Source organism: Varroa jacobsoni, unplaced genomic scaffold (assembly GCF_002532875.2).
Source record: "Varroa jacobsoni isolate VJ856 unplaced genomic scaffold, vjacob_1.0 scaffold_75, whole genome shotgun sequence".
NCBI lineage: Eukaryota > Metazoa > Arthropoda > Arachnida > Mesostigmata > Varroidae > Varroa > Varroa jacobsoni.
The window spans coordinates 576,121-594,130 of NW_019212977.1; the positions used below are offsets into that span (position 1 = coordinate 576,121).

The 18,010-nt window shown below is 45.1% G+C and overlaps 1 protein-coding gene across 2 annotated transcripts in view; it reads left to right on the forward strand.

Annotated features, from left to right (window-relative positions):
• The first annotated feature begins 5,735 nt into the window (after positions 1–5,735).
• Positions 5,736–18,010, forward strand: part of alpha-Catr (alpha-catenin related) — a 101,243-nt gene continuing 88,968 nt past the window's right edge. For both annotated transcript variants that reach the window (XM_086969578.1, XM_022837977.2), the window contains exon 1: positions 5,736–12,610. Coding sequence is in view for 1 of the 2 variants with exons in the window: in XM_022837977.2 (XP_022693712.1) it covers positions 12,572–12,610 (39 nt within the window). In the remaining variant the exon portion in view is untranslated. The remainder of the gene's footprint in view (positions 12,611–18,010) is intronic.

Sequence of the window (18,010 nt, forward strand, 5' to 3'; positions counted from 1 at the left end):
ATGGATATGACGTTCCCCTTGGAATGATGCGTCATCTAATTTAGGGCTTGAACACTAACTAAATATAAGTTAACTATTCTAAATTATCAATAGGGAAAAGGAAGCCTCTGTTGGACAACCATGCGTAAACTTTATCTTCCATCATTAGGGTTCTACAGCTATTACTCTTGTATACATACGAATACATGTATTCCAAATCGACTTATGTACGACTTTCATCGACTCATACGAGGATACACGCAACCGTAATGGATATGGATGGAGCGGAAAAGAGCTCGCGCTTGTTTATGTAGTGAATAGCAAAAAAACAGTGTTTATCATATCATAATTGAAGCTATATTTGTGATGAACTAAAATGAATCCTGTGTGTAGCATAACACACCCTAAGAGTTATGCTGCCCTGTGTTTTTTTTGAAATTTTATAATATTTTTTTAATATAAAACTTTTGAAATAGTAATAAGTAAATAGTTGTTAACCTAGGTTCGGTTGTCTCCATAGTGAATGAAAAAGCAAATCAATAATGTAAATTAAATTTGTTCGTAAATATGGGCACTCATCCAATAAAATTTGACTCGTTAAATAAAATAAAAGTATAATAATACGAGCTTCATTTCGTATTTACAAGTAGGTACAGTATATATATGTGTGTCGAGCTTTTTACCTCAATATAATATACAGAATAAGACATTCAACGGTGACGAGAGCCAAGCACGAGAAAAAGACGTTGTCGCGCCAGTTACTTGAATGCGTCACTACTAATCCTAGGGGCATTTCGAGCCCCCAGTGTTCTACGAACGATCATTGGGGCCAAAAGCTGTTATTACTTATACTCAAAAGTTTAACTTGAGTTAAACTTAAGAAGCACTACAGTAATTCAATAAATTGACCACTTAAAAATGGCTGACTTTGTTTTACACTTCTTTTTCTTACAATTTGACGACAGCTGGCGGCATTTCATTGCACAGGAGTATAACAAACATAATAATCAAAAACGATACCTGTGGACTAGTTGAAATATTCATTATTATTATTATTATTACCAAACACAGAAGCAAAGTGGCTGTTACTGCTTTATTGCCTCTATGCGCAGCATCCGCCTGCATTTACCTGAAGTTACCCGAAGATGCGGACTTACTTAATCATTTCTCGCACACAAGGGGCCATGACAAACACACAGGATGCTATCCAACCTCTATAAACGAGTGCTCCCTACCTGATCTAAAGTAAGTTCGGACCTATTTGGCCTGAATCTAAGTTTTAAACCCTAACGCATCGTGGTTGTTGTATTACCCTGTACCACCATCCCGTTATTCCGTTGCACTTACCCTTGTTGTGGTTCGAGACGTCTTCTAGCAGATGCCCCTTTTCCTCGTATAAATAAGCACATTCGACTGTTCCAGAGTAAAACTGACTTTCACTTACGAAGCGTTTTGTAAATACTAGACCGTAAAAAATCACCCTTTAAAAATTTTTAATCGTTGTCTACGACAAAGAATATAAACGTAGCGATTGTTTTCAAAGTGAAGTGAAATCCTAGTGCAGAGCTCGAAAAATTAGGCAATCTACGCATCGCCGCTTTCGAGATGAACTGCACGCACGTGCATGAGTACGAACTTTTTTTCGGTTTAGCGCAGAAATAAAGTACTTGCAGTGTTATCCGTTCCGGCTTTAGCAGCTGTCGTGAACTGAGTCAACTCAGCTACCGTCTACCAACACACCTTACATGCGAACGACACCATATGCGGAATGTCAATCTACATACACAATACATAGGGTGTCTAAATGCATTTAGCGAACTGTATATGGGGGTCATGCGTTCATTCGCTGTTATAGTTACTCTGAAAAAGCCAGGTACTTCTAAAATAAAGCCATAAACCCAGCAAGAAAGAAATGGAAGACTCATTTTTGAAATATGAACAAATATAAACTATTATCCAGGGTCTTCGAGCTGGATAAACCTATAGCGAAATAATCAACCACCTTGGTTACCGGACATCGACGGCTTAACGAATTGCGACTAAGTGTCTATCTGCGGAAGAGGAAGAAATACGAACGCTCACGCGATAAACAAAAGGACATGCCATGAAGGTCAGGCAGAAGCCGCTTTGGCCCTACAAAACTGAGTGACTTCATTTGTGTCACTTGTCGATGAGTTTTTTTTTGTTTTTCTCAATGTTGGAAACATACTCATTGTGCACGCAAAAACTGATCACAGAGAGGACCATCAGCTGGCCAGCGATTTAGAGAATGTCTCATTCGAGGGTATTACCGAATCTTGAGCCAATGTCCACGAGTTGAGTGCTGCATCCGGCAAATTTGACATTGTCCCTCTCTATCCCTTCTAGAAAGACATGCCTGTTGCCAAAGAAATTGATTTCTATATTCTAAACCTGTGTTCACACCGTGGATGTCTACTGTGCGGAACAGTAAGTTATGCGCCTTTCAGCAAGGGGCGCACGAGAGAATTAGTGCAGGGACGAGCATATGAGCGTGTTATGGAACAAGAAGCTAGCTATTTTGCAACTCAAGTTAAAATGCGTTAAAGTACTATGCACGTGGCGTGGTTGGCCTGGGGGTTTAATATATTTGGAAGCGATTTCGTCATCTCGTTTACTATCGCTATTAAGAAGGCGTTGAAAAATACCGACAAAACAATCCTGGGACGAGCTTGCCAACAGTTTGGGAGGGTTATTAATGCCGTGATCGGAGCAGACAGCTATTATATAGAATAAATACGCCCATTAGAGATGTCTCGGTCGACACGTACAAAACATCTTATCCAAATACCTACTTTCAGTTGCACCGGCAAGCTACATTGATGTTATCACAATTCAACCCGAACACCCTGTATGAATGCGTAGGTGCGTTGGCATATACCTGTTATGTGCTCAGCATAATTTCGTCAAGTGGGTCGGCTGATGTGAATTGTAGTCGGCCGCCTGTATCAACGACTCAGTACAGGGATCGTCGGGCAGGATCACGGCTCATTGCGCGCGTATCGGCACGACACGGTCCTCGTAAACCTCACCTAGGCAACGCTAGCTATAATATCGTAGATAACCATATACTGAGGGGCCTAGCCCTTATTCTGGACCTATTTGATCTCATGGTTCAACATTAGAAAGTTCAGGATCCTAGTTCAGAGATGCTATTTATGTTTACGAATAAAGAAGTTCATTCAATACCCGCGACAACTATGGCGAACCAGCACCGACGAAGACCGCATTTAGAAAGATGCCATACCCAGCGACTTGTGGTGATGATGACAATGATTTGACCATTATACTGCCTGACTAGCAGACTCGTTAGATGATACATATCGTCAGTCACCGACATGCTGTTGGCGTTATAAATGGTTCTTGGTGACTCTCAACGCTTCCTTCTTGGGCGTCTCCATAGATCTCTCTATTTGTTCGATACTCACACTGATGCAATCCATACGTAATCACTGAGGCTGTCGGTTAACATTTTGGTGCTGGCCCCCGTATTATCTTTAGCAGTAGTGACAGGTCTTTGGTGGCAGTACCAGTTCTTCAAATGTCCCATTTCTACGTATCATTGTAAAATCGTCTGATTAGGGCTAGGAAAAAGCGTTGCAGAAAAAGTACGAACGTACATAGGCTGTACGAGGTGCAGTAAAAGCCCCCTATTCTATAACCCTACAACCAGACGGTTTCGCCAGATGCGGCTAGCTATCATGGGGAGTGCGTTCATCGCAAGAGGCAGTTACCTGCGCGTCGTTTCATATTCAACAGCTGGACACAGCCAGAGAGGACAAAAGGCCCTCACTATCCGAGTCACGTCTACCTCACGGTAGAGCCTCAGTCCGTTGTTGAGGTTTGGCCGGGGTTGAATCTCGCTACTTGCTACTCGCTCGTATATTGAGCAGCAGTGCTTGCTCCGATAGGCCAAAAGGCGCCAAATGTGCCCGCTGTGCTTTGGGCATTGAAGCTTCTCAGTCGGTCACTATAGCAAGTAGCATTAGACATATGCAGATATATATTATACATGTACATATATGTACAGGTAGTCAGCAGGCTGATCTTTGGTGGAAGAATACGCGCACTGGAGGGCAGAATATTCTAAATTAGTGTTATATATTCACTCATCGTGCCACGTAAGAGAACTCCGAGCTATGATCTCAACCTCTACAAGCTAACGTAATCTGTGTATGTTTGATAAGGTGGAGATGCTTACTCACCAACTTCGGTGACTACCACATTGTAAATATTACAAAAAAGGCTTTTGTGATTAGCCAACAGAAAAGTTCGGCATGTTTTTCTATGAAAATAGTTTAGTGAGTTATAAATTAGACTAACCCGACCTCGATTCGCTAGGCAAAGCTAAATTTCAATGGACAACTCTATGTAAGCCATCCGGATAGAAAAGATACACCCAATTAATGCGCTTTGATTTGTACGTTCCGAAAGTAGACAATGCCAACTGTCCAGTTGACTGCTCTGCGGTGGCTTCGATCTCTTACGTAGTTACTCTATTACTACTCCTACCGTTGTTATTGCTCGAACTGTTCAACCGAACAAGAAATCGACGTAAACGAGGCGAGGAGCTGCAGCGGTCACCGCGTGTTCGTTATTCGGTCTGCGGGTAATCAGCAAAGTGGCGATTCATCTTCAGGATTCGACTGATTACTGACCATATTGACAAAAAAACAACAAGAAAGTTTGTTAGTCCTGCAGGTCCCTATCGAGCACCTCCACTGACCATTAAGTTCCCTTTCCTGGAATATGCGAAGTCCAGTACACCCTATTTACGTGCCGACGTTACGGCTACTGCTATGGCGGCTGCTGGTTTTGTTCCCTAGCATTAGTCTGCCGACGATGACGGCAATGATAATTATTTCCGATCTGCTATCGCTTCAGCAACTATCTCTTGATTCGTTTGCGCATATTTTGAGCACTCCGTCCAGCTCTTCTGTCGATCGACCTCCTCAGTGTTCTACCTCTCGTGTCTGTGCAGCCGTTGCTATACATTAGCATCGCCGATGAACATAATATACCCATAATGCCTCCTGCTCGCGGCGGTGTCTGCCACGATACAGGCGCCGGTTGTCTGGGAGACTCATTCTTCCGTCAATTGTTGCCGCCTCCACAAAAGCTGGAGGGTGGTAAGCCGCAGCGCCTAGCCCTTTCTATTTACCAGCGGCATGTAAGGCATGAATCGTACAATAAGTAGATCGCAGAGCTTCTAGCATACCCTTTATAAGGTTACTTTCCGCCTTGAAGGATGACTTCGACCTTGGTTTGTTGACGAAAATCGAAAACGGGAAAGAGGGCTAGTGTCGACGGTTGGTTGGTAATATGTTTTCGCTTGTCTATGAGCGCCGTTTGGAATTCTTACCGAAGTCAGATTACAGAATGCATTTTCTGTTTCGATGTGGCTGTGGTCGTGCTGCTGAGCTCTGTGCGCGATAGATAACGCTGCGTTGTGGGCTATGTCTAGACATCGTCGTGCACTGTGTATTGCAGTCTTACACCGTCTCGTCATTGGGTTGGGTTCCTCTCCGTACGCGGACTCTCGCCGTCAAAGGCTCTTTCCCACAATTGGGTATGGTCCCTTATTGCAATGTTCGCAGGTGGTCGTCGAGAAACAGTGACGTGAATAGCAAACCCATACGTCTCTTCCTCACGATATTTCGACTACAATAGGTTTTATATACATGCAAGTTTAAAAATAGATATTTATTTACGTTAACATGAGTGACAGGACCAAAGAGCGCCTGTATAACTCTCTCTCTCTCTCTCTCTCTCTCTCTATATATATATATATATATATATATATGTATATATATATATAACTCAATTACCGAACTAAATCAACTTAATAAGCAACATATTCAAATCCACAACAATATCACTTTGCAGTAATCAGTAATTTGCCTTATCATTCGATACGAAATTGTCAAAAGTAATATTCAACAGATTATTACCGTAGATTTCGGTCCTTCTAGTTAACGTATGCAAAAGCTTGTGCATTACGTCCTTACGATGCCTGCTATGTATATACATTGCGATCAGTACCAACTTCACGACACTTGAAGAACCAGTCGTTTGCCGCCAGCTTGACACAGTTACTAAATGTGCGAAGTACCGCTCAATGCATTGTAGCAATATTGTGCTATTATAGGTCTCGCAGTTGCCCTTTGTAGTTATTCTTACCGCCGAGATCGTCAGCGCCATCGTTAAAAGTAATGCCACAACACGAAAATGCCGCTGTGAAGCCGACGATAACATTCCGCTTCACCCTCAGACCACCTTTCGTTGAGCTGGTGTCCTTGTGTCGTCGGTACGAGTAACTCGTTAAAGGCTGCCGCACGACGACTGCCTTTGCCATTGCCCCCTATGGGCCATTTCGATAGCGAGTGGGTAGGTGGCTGGCTCTCTCTTTTCGCAGTGTCGAAGGGTCTTCCTGCTTCCGTAAGAACTTCTCCGCTTTTTTCTTCGCTCTCTTGGCCTCCTTCCCTTTGTCCGTGTTTTCTCTCTCCATCGTCCGTTGGGCTCGCAGATCGCCTGTCTGCTGGCTTCTGCGTGTACCAACACGTCGTGTCTGCTCTATCATCTTCAAGTGCGTCGTGTGTACGCTTTGAAGTGGAGAGGGCCAGCCATTGCTTTATATGTCCATCGACTGTTCCTCGGAAAGAAGGTCTGCTCTCCGCTGCAGCCGCTACTATCAGCTTCCCACTGCTTCTCTGCCTGTTTGCTTGAGCCAGAAGCTGAGGGAAGATCGTGGTCTGCCCGCCGCTCACCCGCCGTCGCTACTACCACCACACGACAACTATCACCACGACCGCTGGTCCTGGCACTGGAATCTCTAGCGTTGCCGCTGCTGTGGTTCGCCCTTCCCTTTCGCACCGTTTTTCGCCTCGCGCACGAGGATTTGCTCTCGCACTCTCCGCTGTCGTGTCCCATGCTGCAATGCTCGTTTGCCCCAACGTTCGTGTGCGGTAGCAGCAGCACCAGCAGCGGCGGTAGCGGCTGGTGCCGCGTTGGTCCTTCTGCTCCTAACTGGTGGCGCTGTGAGCGCCTGGCCCTCGGCGCTCCTCAACGCCCCTCTGCTCCCGCAGCTCTGCTCGGGCCTCCAGGCTCCACCATCTTTCAATGCGCGCGAGAGCCAGGTGTTGGCCCTCATTCGAAGCCACGACACTGTAGGGCAGTACACCCTTTGGCGGCTAGCCGTACCAGTGACAGCTTTGGCAGCAGTGTCGCCTGCCTTCAAGCAGATAATAACGACAGTAGCCGTTTAGTTAATTTGGCTAGACTTGCACTGTCGAGCGGCATTGTCCGCCAGCCGTCGAAGTCAAGTTGTTGCCCCGATCAGCAGCATCGGCAGCGGAGCCAGTAGTGGCGCGTCAAGTCGGCAGCGACGTGGGCAGCAGCTTGACTGCTGGTTGTTTCATCCTGGGCAGGCCATGTCAGCCGTCAAAGACGGCGACAGAACGATAAACAGTAGACACTGCAAAAGCGGCAATAGAAGCAAGAACGACAGCAGTGGAAATATCGGCAAAACCGTTAACAGCAGTTACAGCAGCAGCAGCAGCAGCAGCAGTAGCAACAATAACAACAACAGCAACAACGAGAAAGGAAGACGTAGCACGAACAGTCGTGGTGCGAGCGAAAAAAACCTGAGGACATCGACAATAAAAAGAAGACTGGGTGCAGCCGTAGCAGCAGACGCGGAATCGTGCAGGAAAACGTGCTACACGTCAACGTGTAAAGCTAGCCATGGCATGGCCACTCTACGAAACAGCAGCGACACAAGAAACTTGCTCATTCGTTGTACCAATGTTATTGCAAGTAGCATGATGATGTACGAGAGTAATATCGTCAGACAGCGTGCACCGGACGTGAAGCCATTCGTCTATGGGGGACGCTGCATAAGCTGTGGTTGTGACTGCTGCCCATAAGGAAGAAGAACAAGCCCAGGGAAAGACAACCAGCCCACAGGGGTGTTAAGTGAACACATGACAACAGCTCGTGCTGCACAAGAATCATCACGTCGATCCCTGTTTTCCTTCTCTCCTTCTCTAAACGAAAACAAACATAGTCACGGATACAGGAAATGAAATCATCGTACAAGAAGAAACCGAAAACGCCACAATTCAATATAGACAAACGCGCGTAATCTAGGAGCGCGAAAAAACCTGCAGTGATCATGTCCTTCCAACCTACAGCAACCAAAGAAATCTGTGAAATAGGCACATAACAAAAACGCTAATCGATTCGATACGACGAGAGCGAGACCCGGCGAAACAAAATACGAACACGTCATCCAGCTTCGCTCGTATTGTACTAGCTACCTTTATTACTTCCTCTAACAATATATATATATATATTCACCTTTATCTGGCATCGTCGAAGACAAAAACAGAAAGCTCGTGTCACGAGACAAATCATATGTTCGCGCGTGCGTAAACAACGAAACGAATGAGCGAGAAGCTCTTGTTTTACCGTTCGTAATTTAATCATAATAGAAGTTAGCGACTGCGGAGCCGCTGATCTATCTCACCGTTCAATAATCGTGTAACAGATCAGAAAATGCCGGTATTATCTATGTCTGCCAATGGTGACGACAAGCACGATCATTTAAATGATGGTATTGCCAACGAGAGTGGTAGCGGCTGCAGAATGATAGCAAGCGAAGTGACGAATCGGCTGAATATGTGAAAGTCTTCGATGGTAACAGCAGTGATGATCTCGTACTGCGTGATACCGCAACACATCTAACACTGTTCAACATCATATAGATAGATATATGTATATATATATACGTATATGTGACAGGGTAGAAGATGAATGGACGGAAAGAGTACGCTGTGTTGACCCGTTGCGTCCGTTTGACGTAATTTGACGCTTGTTGGCATCGGCAGTATAGGATAATGCCGATGACTCATAAAGATGACAATTCTTTATTACGCAGCTATAGCAAACATTAAACTTGCACCAGTATGATACGATACTTGTTGGTACGCGGTGCGTTGTTAATTATCCAGTCGGCGTCACGATTACCCACATTGGCTGATTAAGGGATGAAGACGGTGAAAATAGAGGGGGTCCGGTCATATTAGAAAAGTAAGGAAACAGAGGAAAAATTTGAGACAGCAAAACGGCAGATTGAACAACTACTACAGCAGTGTCAACTGCCCTTCCAACCAATCGGCTTGATATAGCAGCACGAAACAGTACCTTCCTGCCTCGCATAAGTTTTTGCCAGTAACCACAACAACTAGCTACACCAACAAGAATATAGCAAATAATAACATGCATATGAAGGAGGGTAAGGTAGACCGCGTAACAGAGAAGATGCCATTACCACCGTCGTCATCAGTAAACGCAACGCAGCAACTGTCCAATCAACCAATTTGATACGAATATTACCGAAGCAACAACTGGTACTACATCTATTAGGATCTCAACCAACAACAACAACAAGACGAAGAAAAGAAGACTCCGTGCAGATCTTCAGCTCGAGCGTCATGTATACTACTACTGCAGGTTGTACAGCTACTGATAATAGGATCATATTGACTATAGCTATTATAGCTACTTCAACTACTGCTATACTTATTCCCATTGCTCGTACTACTACCAACAGTAACAAAAATAATGATAAAAACCATATAATCGTCAAGACGTAATGCATCCCGTTTAAAGTATTCATCAACAACCTTTTCCGTGGACAATTACGAAGGACTCTAATTATCGAAGAAATCTAGCAGCAGTACGTGTAAGAAAAACGAACGGAGCGAAAGCCGCAGATGAGAGAAAACGTATCGCATTCTACATATACACCGAAGTCGATGGGGGTGTATATATGTGTGTCTATGAGAGTGAGCGCCAAACGACAAACCCCGACGACATGATTCTGACAACAACAATTAATATAAATAATAGAGTACGCACTACATTGCAAGGTGTGCCAATAGGCCACTCGTGAAGAAAGAGCAAGACGTAAATAGATTAAGTAACAAAAAATAAACCGGTGAAACGAACGGACAAACCGAGCTACTGCTATTACTTCGACGATCGTGTTGTTTATTACACACAAACACACACACACACACACACACACACACGCACACACATACATATATACAAAAAACATATACAACTATGGAAGAAATATATATAATAATCTATATCTATACGAAAAACATGGAAAGCGTTGAAAAAACCCCATACGCCGAACATTTTCGAGACGAGATCAACTAATCGCCAAACCCCATCGAAACATACCCCGTCGAACCAACGTACTATTGTTACTAACGGTAGTGTGGCAGTGCATTTTCGAACTTCAGTGAGACTTGTTCATGTTGTCAATCAAGTAAATAATTAAATCTACTAAACGTATTACTAGCCACTTGATTGATAGTAATAGCAGCTCTACGTATCAGTGTTCGACAGATAAAAAGCAAGAAAAAAAAAACGTGTACGACAGTGAGATTACGATGATGATAATAATAATAAGTAAGATATAACTAGCAAGTTATCAAGCCAGATTGTGCTGTTGGGCAGTGAAACAAAAAGAAGCAATCCTCACCCAGCCGGCACCTCGACCAACTGATCGACCCGCAAGCAGCTATATAGGCTACCAGGAGAATACTGAAAGATCGCAACACTTGCAAATACTGACTACTGCTGCAGCATCGGTGGCAACCACACGCCAGCTGCGGCCGCCAGTAGTGGCCATCTGCCACGAAGGAGACGTTAGGGGCAGGCCCACCAACCACCAGCGCTCAATGTTAGCAGCAGGACAAGTGCCGCCCTTGGTATCGCATGGGACCGCACCGAACCGAAGATGATAACAGATTATTTATAGTGCGCTTAAACTAGCCAACGCACTGAATTTGCTGAGGAGTATAAATTGTGTCGGTGCTAGCGGTGAAGGAACAGGTCGAACGGCCCGGTGCATGGTTTATCCATCATCGTACGGATGCTCTGCGGAGAGATGGCGAGAACGACAACCAGGACGGCAGCGTAATCGAATGAGGGCTTCCATAGCGCTCCAGCAACAGCTCGTGTGAGGAGTGCAAGTATGAGTGGACCACGCACGAAAACCCGATATCGTTCAGAGGAGCCTTGGCGCTAGGACAACGGCCAGCATCATTACGAAGCCGCGCTAATATAACCAACTGTTGTGTGTCCGTGTGCGAGTGTGCGAGAGAGTCGTAAATAGGTCTGTATAGAAAACAAGGCGAAGGCGCAAACGCCGATATTTACCAGGAGAAGGTAGGGGGCGTTACGCACCCTTAACGCTGACGGCGCCCGCGTAGTGAAAGTCGACAAAAGAAAAACAGCGCAGAAGCAACGGCAATAGCGACAGGAATAACAACAATAACTACGGACAATAACAAAAAAAAAACACGACAAAAAAGCACGATGGAAAGTAGGACGTCAAGACGGTAGCCGACAATGTAATGAAGCCGGTTCATAAAAAAGAGGAAGCAGCAGATGAAGTCGCCGTTTCCGCTAAACGCCCAAATAAGTTCACCGCCCACTACCGACCTGGTCAAGAATACGGACAGGCAAAGGGGCGATTATACGCTTCTATTACGATTGATGATACTAATACGAACGAAAACGGAAGAAGGAAGACAAACCTTCGAAGCAGCAGTGTTGTTGTCGAACAAACCTACCACGGCGACGACACAGAATAAACTGAGTGCGGAACGACCTGAACTGAGCTACAGGACGAATGGGAATCTGAAGAAAAAAGACCTTATATATCGATATATATATATATGTGTGTGTGTATATATATATATATATATATACTGGAGGCAGGCATCGCTAAAAGGAAAACGAAGTCATAAAAGACCGAGAAAAGGTTATGTATATTTATATCAGATAGAAAACCTCATTTCAATTGATATCCGCCTCTCAAGCTATTGTCCGTTGCTGTCGTAGTGTTGTCTCGTTTCTGGTTCGGGAATAATGAAGATATCGTAACAACTTCTGATGCAATGCTAATAAAAACAGCGACAGTGGTCTAGTTAATATAGTAAACACCTGAGAACCGCATTACTCGTACGCCGACCCAACAAATCTGCAGGTTGAAACAACAACGATATTAGAAAGCCGTCGCTGGCGCTGTTGCTCAGGCAGCAGCACCATCGTCTCGTCACGCCTCGACAACGGGTTTACCGCCACCGTAAAAATCCAGTAATGCAGTGCTAGTCACTATTAGATCTTCGTTTATCGCTAGTATAAATCGAACGACGATTCAATTGGCAGGATAAAGGAAGAAAGAGAAATAAACAAAAAAAATAGAAATCAATTGGACTGTCTTCCACAGGAAGAAGACAACAAGGGGGACTGGACTACCAGTGATTGTGAGTGCGTGATCATCACCGGCGATGCGGACTATTGGTGGTGTACCCAGTGAGAACTGACCCGGATTGTGGCGACAGGGTCAAGACGACCACACCGAGGTGAATACGCCACTCACCACGAGGCCCCGGCCGGTCCAGCAGGCGCCCTGAATTGGTACACGCGATATCAGACCTCGCTGCTAGCACACAGGTTTCGATCAGCAGCGAATATCGGCGTCGGGGCCATGATGCAGCCCTCTTACGAGCCCATTCTCGACTCCAGGGTGAGTACAATCGTGTAGTCTAGACTAGGCTAGAAAAAGGTGACGTCCACGAAGACGACGCTATTTACAAACCACCACAGAATAACAGACAAAAATATTTTCACGTGTACACACTTGCCGGCTATGTTAACACTGACGTACCATACATGGAGATACGTAAATGATACATCTGTATGCATCATATATATATATGTATATACATGCACAAAAAAACTACTTGACAGGTATATAACATAAACAGAATCCATTTTCAAACTGTCTGTATAGTACATATAGTATGTTCGTAAGCATGAAAATAACATTATATATACTCATTTGTCGAGGAACACTTACGTACTACGTTACGTTATTATAAATAACATTAAAATCAATGTGCATATCTGATACAACCAAGTGAATTTTTATCGAGCAAAGGAACACATTGTATTATTGGTTTGGTAAAAGAACTGTGCTTTCTTAAGAAGTTATACTAGCATTCCATTGAATTATTAATGCCGTAGTTACATATGTATGTTACTCGTAGACCACAATGTTTATTGGATGACGCGAAAACTATGTAATGCAACGAAGCGAACGCAGTAGGCACTCATGTCATCGCATGTTTCCTATGAGGGGATTATGTTAATGTATCTAGCAGGACACAAGACAGAAAAGACGCTGATGAGGAACTGGAGGGCAGAAAGCGTTAAAGGAAACGACATGTTGCCCCGTTTCCCTGGTCCTTCACATAAATGCCACTTTCCTTCGTCTCAGCCGGTGGCCTGCCTCACGAACAGTCGTGTTTGTATGTTAGTGGCTCTTACTACAATGCTGGTTCTAGCCATTGGGTCCTGAGGCGCTGAGCCGACGAACAGCATTTTAATTTTTCCCATCTCGGCATCTGTGCAGTGCAGGTGGGCACAAGTGTTATTCCGTACTTGTGACGGGTGCGGATGCAGGTGGAGACGGCGACGACCATGTGCCCGTGTTTTCGTTCTGAGAAAACGGGACGGGGCCCCATGTTAACGATTCTTGCTGCCGCTGCTGCTGTACCAGGCGATGCTGATGTTACTTTTTGACCTGCAGGTTTTGCTGATGCAGCCGATGACGCTATTCGCTGCAATCTCAGGAGGAGCTGGAGGTAGAGTGTCAGCAGTGAGCACTTTTACGGCACTCTCCGTCTGTACGGTGACCACTGTCCGACCAGTTCCGTTGTTCAATCCAAGCTCTGTTGCTCGCCAGTGATAATGGTTAGATCCCATTCTGCTTCTGAGTCAGGTGTACTGCAATAGTATGACGATGCCGATCCGCTTATCATGGGTGTTCATTTGCGAAAAATCAATATGGCACAGTTGCCATATTATCATGGGAATGAGGGCAGAGGATAAATGGACGTAGTGTTTCTGATAGTAGGAACGGTGGTAAATCAAAATAGAACCGATTGGCAACCGCATTGAGGAATCGCTGGTAGGAAGGCTGGGTGCTGCCGGCTGGTTCGGTAAAATTCGGAACGTGCCAGCTCAATCAGACTGCAATCTGTGCGAGGTAGTTTTCGGCCGGCCATATTCTCTGTATCGGCTGGCCCTGTACATCGCACAATCACATAAACTCTATTTTGGTATGTTTGGGTTGAACCGTAGAGATAAAGCCAATAGCACCGCCTCAAACTGGGTACGGCGCAAGCGACGTCAACGATAGCAGCATTGGAGGACGCGGATGCATACTAATGCTGTCGGTGTGTTTGGGGAGAAGCGACTTTTCAATCAGCGACACTCTCCATCGCGACTGCCACAGGCACGCTTTTTGTGTACATATCTTAGTGCGCGTATACATTCGTACGTATGGATCAATGGCTGAGCGTACGAGAGGAGATGTGCTATAGGATGTTTCTGGCCTTCTGCATGTCTCCGAAAGCTGACAGATGTACGCGTCGCACGTTTCTTTTCGTGCCTGTTTAAGCAAATTTACTTCTTGTACAGCTTTTAGACTACACCACCACCATAGGTTACCTACTACTACCGGTACGCCGCTCTTTCCCCAGGCCAGACAAGACTGTCTATAACAGGCGCTATTTTTCCGGAAAAGGGCGGCCGTCTGTCATATAGCGGCTTTTCGATGATAAGGGGCTCGAAATAGTAATAGGAAAAACGGAGGCAGAAAACAGAGAAGAAGCAGGTCGCTAGAGCAAGCTACATAATAACAAGGCGGCTTTCTATCGCCGGCATGGTCCGCAGAGCAAAAAGATCCTTCAGGGAGAAAGCTGTGGAAATACTGGGACATGGATAAAAAAAAATGTAGATTTATGTAGTATTTGTTGAGAGAGGAAAGATATTGTTTTCTGTTTTATTACCTCCATATTGGAGCTATACAGTGGTATCTGATCGGCGTAAACAGAAAGAATATCTAGCGAAAATGGAAATTCATGACATTAATAGTAAATGCATGTCACATGTGAGATTATTTATAAATTTGTCGATGAAAGCCGTTTGGAAGAGTGGCAATTTCCTATAACCAAATATCAGGCTACCTTCCTTTTAAAGACCACCAGTTTTACGACTAAAATATAACGAAAACGTAAACGATTACAGCAGGCTGCGACAGACGCAGTTCTCGGTTGATGATCTTATGATTTTGAAAATCGCAATGAAGGGCCTATTTTATGGCGGAAAAGAGGCAGTAGTTGCTTGGAGTTCCTCATTCGAAGCTTCTGATAGCTGCTAACATGCTGGTATTATTTCTTCGCTCACGATTTATTAGTGCGCGACTAGGGTGGCTGAATGAAGCGGTGCTTCCGTTTTGTGTAAAAATATCGAACGCATGTATTTCTAACGTAGGTTTTTTGACCGCCATTTCGACGATTTAGCTCGGAACGAAAAAAGAAAGCCGTCTATAGTACCAATAACATCAACAGAAGTTGGAGCATGGAGAGGCTGGGTCCTGTGATAGCAGAAATGTTGAACTACCCTTCGACAGCGTCCTTTTCAGAAGGAAGAGTTAGGCGCCAACGGACTGATGGATTGACCGCCCCATCCACGTTCGACGGCTCCGGGACGGCAAAGTCAAGCCAAACCTGTCTTTGTCCCTATTTCAGGAATCCCCCTTCTTTTAGTTCAGTTGAAGTCCAGCCGGCTACGGCAGACCAAGCTGGCCGAGGCCTCTGTTCTGAATCGTAAAAAAGGCTTTGGTCGCTAGGCATGAAAAGGCCGCCTTCACCTCATCCACCGGGACCGTTGGACGACATTGCTACGGCAAGAAAATAAAGATGGCGCGGCAGCATCAGTGGAAGCAAGAAACGTTAGTTCAGGCACATAGACGGACCTCTACTTGAAAAACCTTTAGTTTTCTCCGCTTTCGTCTCATGCCGCCGCTTCACTTGCTTTAATGACTACGCATCATGCCATGCGCCAACGGCCACCAAGACGATAAAAAATAGAAGAGGCACGATAAGAACAAGAACTTTCTAGTTTTGGTGAATGGGCGGTGGAATGCATTCTACTATTAAAGCTACCTGTAGGTAGCTAGATTAAAACGATTTGGTCGCGCAGCTCCACCTGCCAATATCAACAGTAGATCCCCAAAGACAACTCGTGGTTGCTGTTCTCGTTTAAGGGACAAGCGGAAAGCACTTATTTGACAATAAAAGGACAAAGAAGCAGACGATTTCGTTTTTCATCGATATCGTTCAGATTGCCGCTGTAGCTGCAATCGGTGTTAGCAGCGTAAGCTGCTCTAGCTAGTTGACGTCCTGTCTCGTACGTACGGCCATATCTTGACACGAACAAATGCATTCACTTCATCCATGCTAATGTACAAAGCAAGGTTTACGGAAAACGGGCTTGTGACACGGGCGTGTATTATGGCTTTTGTGATATACTTGCCGCTCACTATCTGTCCACTCGCCCGGCAACTGCTGCTTCTTCTCTATGCCAGGTTTGTTCGACTTATCTTGTTTCGGCTCACAGGCTCATTGTTGTCTCGTTGGCCCCACCCAAATGGTAACAAAGGCTCGTCAGTTTCCTAAACACCTAGCTTTTCCTTACTTTCTCACAATAGTAAGGCGCCCATGCACTCAGTTAGGCGGTAGCAACAGCCATCCCTAGGCCGTTGCTGCTCGTGCTGTTGTCGCAAAGGAAAAACTCTCAGTTAAATACGGCCAGGCGCTTTTTAGCACTTCATCGAACAAATGGTACCAATACGATTTCAGTGTCATCGGTCGGTCCATTGATATCGGTGCCTCATCCTACTCTAAATACCGGTGTCTTTGCCACTTGTTCTGCCTTGGCTCCCGCTGTTGTCCCTACCACTAGTTTGGCCTGCTTTGGCTGAAGCCGCAAATGAAGCGCCTGTCACCCAAGGGGCCTGTAGGTTGCAGACCCCTTGCCGGTGTCGTCTCGCCTGGCCTTTCCTTGGTATAAGGGATTATCCTGCATTTTTGTGACAAAGCTAATAACACAGAACATAGTAGATAGAGTAATTCACTGCCCTTGGCGATAACCTTCGATTATCGAGTCTGTCAGTTGCACAAGGAGACGCACTCAAGGAGACGACGATGACAAGGAAGAGAATTAAGCCAGGCGGTCAGACGAGGGAGCAGAATCGCTAATAAATTGACGATATTCGTATACGCCACTGCTAATAACAATATCATTGTTAATAAACAATACCAAGAATCTCGGCAGCAGCATAAGTGAAAAGCTATGATGATAAATGACAGTGATGAGAGAAGTTACGACATTAACAGAGTTGCATGCTTCAAAATTCAAGCGTGGCCCTCTTTCGGCATCCTGTTATCAACATTGTCAAGTCGAGTATTACTGATGGCTGGATTTTTTCACTCCGTTGCTCCCTACCAGGTTCTCAGTTCCCGACCATGCCGTGGTTGATTGCTTTACACTTTTACCTCACTGGTTCATTCCCCTACCCGCGAAGTTTCCTAGTAAAGACTTCGCTGTTGGATGTACACAGAATGTAATCTCGGGTCCGCGGCGGAACAGCAGCCCTAACAATGGCGCTAGATTGGCAGTCCTGCTGAGGAACCCGCTGGGCAGCGCTAAGCAAAATGAATTTGTCACTACATACTTTTTCGCCGTTTCTGCCCTGTATGTGCGTGTAGTCTGTGCTACTTAAGGTCTTTCATATTCCTTTGGACATGTCTGCCCGACGAGGCCAGACCACGCGGCCTTATTGCATATTATTTAAAAACGCTTGAAGCAGCAAAAGGTACTTGAAAAAGAAGAGAAAGCTGAAATAAGGAGGGGACAGTGAAGAAAACTGGTAGCTTTCGTAGACGCTAAACGCTCTCTTAGGTAGAGAAATGAATTCGCGCTTCCCCGTTTTATTTCTAGGACTGTCGCCTATCACAAAGGTCCAGCGAGTTATGAATCTACCTTACGCTTTTTATCGCTGAAGCGCGTATCTTAA